This window comes from Carassius auratus, chromosome 27, assembly GCF_003368295.1.
Source record: "Carassius auratus strain Wakin chromosome 27, ASM336829v1, whole genome shotgun sequence".
Classification (NCBI taxonomy): Eukaryota; Metazoa; Chordata; class Actinopteri; order Cypriniformes; family Cyprinidae; genus Carassius; species Carassius auratus.
Genome location: NC_039269.1, coordinates 6,356,704 through 6,366,218, shown reverse-complemented (window position 1 = coordinate 6,366,218; position 9,515 = coordinate 6,356,704). Strand labels below are relative to the sequence as shown.

The 9,515-nt window shown below is 36.3% G+C and overlaps 1 protein-coding gene across 1 annotated transcript; it reads right to left on the bottom strand.

Moving 5' to 3' along the window:
* Positions 1-481: 481 nt before the first annotated feature.
* LOC113045237 (BTB/POZ domain-containing protein 2-like) lies at positions 482-8,432 on the bottom strand. Its single transcript, XM_026205467.1, has 9 exons — positions 7,892-8,432; positions 6,699-6,818; positions 6,464-6,620; positions 6,262-6,367; positions 4,374-4,571; positions 4,082-4,274; positions 3,914-4,001; positions 2,508-2,654; positions 482-1,605 (listed from the first exon to the last, which is right to left on the bottom strand). Exons 1-9 carry the CDS (start codon positions 8,386-8,388, stop codon positions 1,444-1,446), a joined length of 1,668 nt encoding a protein of 555 aa, XP_026061252.1. The 5' UTR covers positions 8,389-8,432; the 3' UTR covers positions 482-1,443.
* Positions 8,433-9,515: the final 1,083 nt, after the last annotated feature.

The following is a 9,515-nucleotide window of genomic DNA, read 5'->3' as shown; positions in this document are numbered from 1 at the left end:
TATTGCCATTTGCAGAAATACATCACTCCCGGTAAAAAACAACCTCCAGAGCTGCGCTCCGTAACTTTGTTTGTGTTCAAAATGTAGAAAACATTCTATAATAAGCGAGTACACCATGAATCCATTTTCCAAACCGTGTTTTTAGCTTGTCCTGAATCACTAGGGTGCACCTATAATAAGTGTTTATATTCGGACTATTTTAGATTGCTTCGGGGGTACCGCGGCGGAGTAACACAGTACCTTTGTGATTCTTCATAGACATAAACAGAGAGAAGTAGTTCCGGCTACGATGTTCTTCCGCGAGACGCAAGCAGTTCTGTTTATTAACCGCTAGAGTCAAAAGTTCCCTACCGCGGCTTTAATAGTGTGCCATGTAGCAACAGCAAATATACTAAAAACTGTATAACACATTCAAAAACAACTGGAGTCTGCCAAAGTGCTGTACAGAAGTATTAAAGAACAGATACTCGATCCAAAACAGTCAGATGTAAAGGATTCATCTTTATTGAACACGAGTAGTCATACATCAACAATCCAGAAACGCAAGCGTGTGTTTGAACTGAACAGTGTTGCACGAGAGCTGAGCTTCACGCTGTAAATAAATACTGTTCCTGAATGAGTCTCGGCCTCTCGTTAAATTAAGTGCTGAATGTATGAGGAACATCGAAGGAAAACCTTGGCACATTAGAGAAGAACAGACCGCTTCTCTCTGGTCTACAATCACTGCTGTACAGAAGCATAACGCAAACTTGATAGCATTTTTTTTTTCATATAATCTAAAATACACAGTTTTCGTCCAAATGCACTGACAAAATATTTAAATATTGCTTCTTGCTAATGCGCAAATCATTAGTTGCATACACATGAAAATCTGCTTTATTTAGAGAAGAATTAAAGCAACAGTACACCCCAAAATTAATATTTTTTGAAAGTCTAATCCAAGATTTGGATGAGTTTGTTTCTACATCGGGTTTGTAGACAATGTAGCATTGCATCAGTGTCTCACCAATGGATGCTCTGCAGTGAATGGGTGCCGTCAGCCATTAAAGCGACTGTTTAAAATAAAAAATCTTGATGGATTTCTTCTGTCTTCACAAGATGGTAACTGGTGTGGATTATTGTGATGCTTTTACCCGACTCTCATTCTGACGGCACCCATTCACTGCTACATTTCTCCAAACCGGACTCATTTGTGCGTGAACTATTCCTTTAAGTGTAAAGCTCTTAAACACTGTGAGGTGCAGGTTTGGCAAGAGTTTTAATTACAACCCAGATGCAAAATCAGATACGCAAAAATAAAGATACATTTGCATGTTAACAGTCAGCTTCAAAGTCTAATCGCAATAGTTACTATGTGTTATTAATGACAGAAGACTGTGTTTACGGTCAGTTCTCTGAATACAGCGTTACGGTCGAGTGCAATATCACGGACGCCAGCGGAGACTACGTGTAGAAGATGATCTCTGGGATCTGGCCGTCCTCCACAGACGTGCCGTTGTTGTTTCCCGCGGCGTAGCAGAAGGTGAAGCTGGTTTTGGTGCCGGAGCCGGACGACTCGTGCGTGACCTTCCTCATGCCTTTAGTGCCGTAGTGAGAGTCCGGACCCTGAGACAGAGGAAGATACAGATGTGTTAACATGCTCTCTCTGCACGTCTTCTATCAAACCTCTACGATTAATCCAGAACACGCAAGATGTTCATCATGACCTCAGTTCATCAATCTGCAATCGCGTAATATTCAAGACATTGATGTTTTCCTACAAAACCAGCACTGGCTCTCACGATTAGTCACTTGACAGCACTGATTAATTCACTTTATAACGCCATGCCAGCATCAAGACTACAGTGACCTCAGAATAAATTACACAAGATTAACAAAATTAACAATGAACGAAAAGTTAAAAAAGCCGTTTCAAATCTACATCAGACAAAAATAATGAACTACATTCAGGTGATACATTTGTAAATAAACCAGACCTTTTTAAAAACATTTTAATTGAGGAGTTAATAGCCTTATTTCATAATAAAAGTCACTTGATAATAATAATAATAGGTCTACTAAACATAAGAATGTAACGAATCAGTCTACATTAGTTGAAAAAAAAATATATATATTAAAAGAAAATGTGCATATATATAAAACTTTTTCATGTAATAAACACCTTTTATTAAATCACTCAAAAGTGACAGTAAAGACATTTCCAATAAAAGTTTTATTTTTCTATTTCAAATAAACGCTGTTCATCTGTGAGTCCTGCAAACTAAAATGCATCACAGTTTCTATAAATCTATTCAGCAACACACTGAAGACTGGAATAATGATGCTGAAAAATCAGCTTTGATCACAGAAATAAATATCATCCTAACATAAATTCAGTTCATTTAAATCGTAATAATATTTTTACCGTATTTTTGATCAAATAAATGCAGCCTTTCAAAAACAAGAGACCTAGAAATAAACCGAACACCAATCTCTAGGTGTGTTTAGTTTCAGCAGATTTGAGTCACCTTTAATGTGGCGCAGGCCGTGTAATTGACGTTGGGCAGAACCTCCACCGGCTCCTTGAACATGACTCTGAAGGTGCTGGCGGATCCGTCGCAGCTGAAGCCCGTGTCGTTCTGACCCAGAACTGTGTTACTGTCCGTGTGAATGATCTGAAAGAGATCCCCACACTAAACCATGAAAATGAGCCTCTAAACACACCATGAATGCACTGAATCACTACAAAGAAGCACACTGGAGGTTGATTTTTCTTTTCTTTTTACTAGAAGTTAAAATTGAATCAGAACTATGTACATTTAAGGTGTTTAACCAGTAATTACCTTCCATCATTTATCAGTTCATCTAAACAGTGGTGTGAAAAAAAATAACTTGATAATGTAGAGATTAATAAGAGGTGATAAAAACTGCTAGTACAATCATTTTATTATTGGATTGATGGTAAATTTGACACTTAAGGGATTGTAGTTTTTCACAAAGCTATATATAAATTGTATTTATCAGTGTTTACTTATTTTAGTATCAAGATACGATTACGGTTTTTATTCATATTTCTATATATATATATATATATATATACATATATATGATTTCTATATAAAAAAGTTTTTCAAACTTTTAGTTGTTTTTTTATTTTAATTTATATTTTTGTCTTTTTACTATTCAGTTTTTGGTTTATTTATTTTAGTACATCAAGTTTGACAAAATGAAAGGAGAAATTAGCTGAATTTAAAAAAAAAAGTTTTTTTATTTATATATTCTATTTAATAAATTATGATTTTTTTTTATGGTTTCAGTTTTATTTAACTACAATACCCCGCTGGTATTTAGTGCAGGGAACAAAAAAAAATTATATAATCTCATTAAACTGTAATATGTGTGTATATATATATATATATATATATATATATATATATATATATATATATAATTATGAACTTTACAAGATTTTCTGAATTTTTGACAACCCTTTTGCTTTAGACCATCTACAAATATTAAATCTAAAAATTTAAATTTAAGGCTACTATTGCATTTTTTTGAAAATAAATAAATAAATTAATGCAGCGACTGATATATAGTTTATTTATAATTATTTTCAAATCTTACTAAATGTACTGTCATTAGAAATTAAAAAAAATATTTTATTGTTTATTTAATTCTAACAAATAAGTTGGTTATAAAAAATAATTGGTTTTTAAAATTTCCACACTGGAGAAACTTGGAGACAAAAAATAAATATATCGGTATTTACCAAAAAAAAAAAAAAACTAAGTTGAAAAATATCAGCATATGGGATAAAACCCCAATATGGTGCATCCCTACAGTGTGTATCTGTAACAATCCACCGAGCAGGGGACAGACGGGTTTGACATGCCTCACATTAAAATGAACTTGATGTGTGTTTGAGTCGCACCTGTATGTTGACCTGATAGTCTGTCGGTCCGTGAATGGATCCATAGAGGCCGAACCCCACGATAAATATCCTGCGATTCACAGAGAACCTGCAGACAGCAGTGACCGGGTTAGTTGGTGTTATCAGTGTGAAGGAGGTCACACACGGGGGTCTCTCTCTCTCTCTCACCGGATGCGGTCGCTGGTCCCGCTGTACCCCCAGCGGCTCTCCACCTGCCCGAAGCGCGTGATGCTGCACTCCTTCCCTCGCAGACAGCAGCGCGGCCGGTCGATGAACTCCACACGCGGTTTAGGATTCACCGTGAAGTGCAGGAACAGACTCACCACCTGTCTGTCCGTCAGGATGGCCGACTGAGCAGGACCTGAGTGAAACACACATGCTCATAAAGCTACTGCATCATATTTGGATATTCTAACGTATTTCGGGCTTTACAGGGTTGATGAGGTGCATGTATAGAGACCTGCGGCGAACTCCTCGATGGTCATGAGCGGGAAGCGGATGAGATTGAGGGCTTTCCCCAGCACACGTCTCTTGTTCTCCGGCGTAGGCTGCAGCTGCTGTCGATGAGCTTCAGCTTCTGCCCAGCGCACCGCGGCTCCGAACAGATGCACCTCACGCACGCCCAGAGTATCTCTCTCCAACACCGCCACCAGCGTGTCTGACGGAGACCAGAGACACACAGACGTCTGTGAGGACCAGAGGAACCCACGACCACAAACACACACTCGTCTGGAAGCTTTGGGGTCGGTAAGATTGTGTTTCTTAAAGGATGCATCAGGGCTGCATTTATTAGAATTCAATTATACAATAAAGACAGTGACATTATTACAATGTTTATATGTGAATATCTGTTAAAGTGATGCACAGCTGTATTTCCAGCATCATTCCTCCAGTCTTCAGTGTCACATGATCTTCAGAAATCATGATAATAACATTTCTGATTATAAACAAATAATTAGCTGATGCACTAACTAACATGAACTGACAATGAGCAATGCATTACAGAGTTTATTCATCTTCTAGAACATGCATTGTTTAATGTTCATTAAAATAATAAAGCTCTACATTGTTTGTTTGTGTATTGCAATAACTGCAATAACTAATATTAACTAAGAATGCCAGTTTAATGCATTAACTTAATTAGTTATAAAATAAAAAACAACATGATTAAAATATTTGAACGCACAGGCCCCGCCCCCAGACACGTACGTCATCTTACATTACATACAGTTGACAATTATGACTTATTAATTCAAGATATTGGTGCAAAAATGCCCCGTGTGTGTTTTTATCTTATATGTATATCATACAGTAACACATTAGAAAGAAAAGCAACAGGCTATTACACGAGAGATCATATTTTGTCCTGAATATCAGGAGTTTAAATGTGATTTTATACAACAGTTCAGTAAATAAGAACTTGATATTGTGTTATATTTATAGTATGTGTTTTAGCTCTATTTTGCAAATTATATATTACCTTTAAAGCCATAATTGTTGTGCATCTCCGAGCAACACAGCATGTTTAGTTTCTGAATGAATCCGAGTATTGAACGATTCAAGTGAATCAATGATTCAAAGATCCATTCAGAGAGAGAGCCGTTTACTTCATTCCTGAATGAATCAGCCATTTGAACGATTCGAATTAATGACTCAAAGACATTTACCGCCATCTGCTGGCAGATTTAGTTTCTTATTTAGAGTTTAACTTTATTAATAAACATTAAAGACATAGTTTACCCCAAAAATGTTAATTAATGTAGTCTCAATTCCCTCAAATCGTTTCAAACCTTTCTTTTGTAAAACATAAGGAAGATATTTTGAAGACTGTTGGTAACAAAGCAGTTTTGGTTACCAATGACAAACAATACAGATGTTTCTCATATTATCTTATTTTATGTTCCAAAGTTAAAGTTAGGCCATTGTAGATAAATTTACATTTTTTTATACATTTGTAGCCAAAACGTTTGTGTAAATCAAACCAAATATTTCTAAAGCTACAATTTGTAGTATCTACTTTATACTTTCTAATTTAACACAAACATATCTTTAAACAATCTTTTGTGGGCATTTTCAGTTAATCTTATTTAGTGATTAATTGAAACCATATGATGTAATTGTAATCGACTGACAGCTTTAATATTAACAGATATTTTTTATAATGATTTATTAAAATGTTGCAATAAACTAAGATTGCTAAATGCTTTCAAAGTATCGTTCACTGTTAGTTCGTGATAACAAATGGAGCATTAAGCAATGCAACTAAAAGAAAACAATAGGATGATGTAAAATAAAACCATAAAACTATGTAAATGACAAAAAATGGATTTGTTTCGGTGATACAGTACCCAGATCAATATCTGTGAATCCCTCAGCAGCCAGAGCGTCTCCGGTGTTTTTGTCGATGTTCTCCAGGCACAAGCTGGCAAGCTGCGGCTCATCGAACAGTCTGGCCTTCAAAACAAACCACACACCAGCCACTTCATCATCAGATCCACAGGAGTCTGTGCAAACCTCCCAGACGTGAGCGAGTGAGTGAGTGAGCTCTACCTGTGTGAGCAGCATGAACGCATTGTCTGCGCGCAGGTTCTTCTTCAGAAACTCCACACAATGGGCCTCAAGAGCAGGGACGGCGTATTTCTTAGCGGTGTAGAGAGTCGTCATCACCGTCTCGGGTCCGATTTGAACCTCATCAGAGTACAGGAACCTGGAGAAAATAAACCTGAAGCTTTCTGGAATGTATGTACATACATGCATGCATGCATACAGAGAAAACCGCTTTTACTTGAGCAGTGCGAGGAATGCAGCAGGCTCTACATCAGGAAGCTCGATCTCTGTGGATGTGGTGGCCATGCCTCCATTAAACATGGCATCAAACACTGCACTGCCAGCGGCCAGGACAAACCTGCAATGGTGAAATAATTATTAGAATATTAATATTACATGCATTTATTTAGTAAAAGTATTATTTCAAAGACAAAGAAGCAGAAACTTGTCAAAACCTAAAGATGTTTACAAGATGGCAGTGTAATAGCTTTGCCTTTAACTTATTCTGATTTCACTTTAAAGTCACTGAAAAGTACAAACAAATACAAACAAATGGAAGTCAGATATATAGACATTTTATGCTAATCAGAACTGTTTCGTATTATGAATATATTTATGTGGTAAACAATTAATAGTAAAGTTAATACAACAAAAAAAAAAGTCAGTAATGTAAAATATAGATTCCAGTTTCAAAACGGTAGAATGATGCATGGGAAGTATTTTTATTTTTTTTTGAATGAATAATGTCTTTAATATTGCTCTGTTTCTTACACAAAGCAGTCAAATGTGCTCGGAAGGCTTGTTTTATATAGTCCATGAGATTTATAGACTACTGTTAGGATGCTTTTGGTCATTTTTTCCCCCCCTTCACTTCAATTATAATGAAGCGGGTGCATGAACATCCCACTGAACATCTAAAGCAAGTCATACGGGTTTTAAGACGATATGGTGGTGAAGAAATGCGAGCCTGGAGCTCAAAAGCAGTCATCAGTAGCACAGGTGTAATTGTAGCAATAGACCACAATACATTGAAAGGGTGAAAATTATATTTTTTTCTTTTATCCCTAATATCATTAGGATATTAAGTAAAAAATCATGGTTCATTAAAATATTTAGTACATTTCCTACCATACATTACATTTTTGATTAGTAATATTATGCATTGGTAGGAACCTTGGACAACTTAAAAGCGATTTTCTCAATATTTTGAATACGTTTTTTTTTAACCCTCAGATTCCAAATAAGGGCATATCCTAACACGTCATACATCAACGGAAAGCTTATTTATTTAGATTTCAGATAATGTATACATCTAAATGTCTATTCACCCTTATGACTGGATTTGTGGTCCAGGGTCAAATATATAATGACAGAAGAGTCATTTTAATAATTTGCTGTCTTAAAGTCATCAGTGTTTATTAAGTGCATCACCTGTGCGCAGGTATCCGCTGGACTCCGATGCCTTTACCCACTAGAAAGTGAACATCACTCAGTACTTCATTATTGAACAAAAACGCAAATCTCTCTTTCACGGTGGTCTTCGTCGCCTGCCAGTTATAAACGGGCTCCCGGTACACGAGCACGGCGGCTGCGGACAGAGACGGGTGTGTCGCCGGGGTCACCGGTGCGTTTGACGGGTTTCCAGTCATGTTCGAGGCGGCCGAAGCCGGCGGCGCCACAGCCGGGAGAGAGTTCATCAGGTTCGGCGGCGGTCCTAAGGCAACGCCGGGGATTTCCAGGCCCGCAGGCCCCGGTTGGGGATTTGAGCGTCTCGTTACGTTTTGAGAGCCTCCGCTGCCGCTTCCAGCGGATCCGCGGTGACTCGCAGCCAAAGCGTAAGGACTGTTGCTCGGTTGGCTGTTACCCAAAGGTCCGGGTATCGACAAATTTAAACACGGAACCCGACCGCTATTGTCTCCAGCAGCCATCTTGGACTGAAGCGCGCACCCGCTGAATGAGTAAACAAATCGCGAGCGCACTACATCCGGGCTACATGTGTAGTGTTGTATATATTTCTTAATTATCAATATTTTTTTAGCTACTTGAAATTAGTATTACATTTTTTTTTTCTGTTAACTTTTCTATTTTTTTTCTATTATCTCTGATACTATTAAACAGACTTGAAACTGTTCTTGCAATATCTATAAAATGAAAGTCCTATATATAAATACATAAAATATATAAATTATTCAGTTATCAAAAGGAAATGAATTTGTCAATTCCCTGGTTTAATGCATTAATATTTTTATTTATATTATATATTATTCGAATATTGTTTACATTATATTATTGTAGAATTATTCTTTCAATATATTGTATATTTATTTTTTTGTTGTAAATTATTTTCAGTTGCATTTTTATTACATAAATATATAATATATATATAATTGTTTTTTAGATACTTTAATTTAGATTTTTTTATATCGTGTATACATATACAATCTGAAAAAAAATATTTGCAAATCTGAAAAAATATTAGCTATTTTTAAATGAACTTCTAAAATTAATTATAATTATATATGAAATATATTTGTACATTCAAACATTGTATTTTAGAATTAAGCTATTATGATTTTTAGAATTGCAGAAAGAAGGATTCCTTGTCTCCAAATCCTCATAAACATTACTATTGCATGCAAAAATAAGTTAAAGAATAAATAATCTGTTGTCTCTATATACATTTGATCTGGTTACCTGGCTGATCGCGTACTATTATGTCCACGTATCCCTGCAAATGACAAAAGACAAAGGATATTTACCCCAACACGATGTCAGAGTAATATGTCATGATGCCCTCATCCGGATGAGAGAGGAATCGCTGCAGTGACGTCACGCATCCAAAGCTGCATCAAATGCAGTATCTGCTGCGTGAAAAAGCCCTGTCATGAAACTGTATCCCATAACGATGTTGGGACACTGGAAATGCAGTTAGAATAGTGAATGAACCCACTCAACCCAAAGAGCTTCTCCTACATCTTCGTTTATGCATAGCATTTTATATAATGAGAGAGAAAACTCCAGTATCTTGAATTCGAAACATTTTAACATTTATATT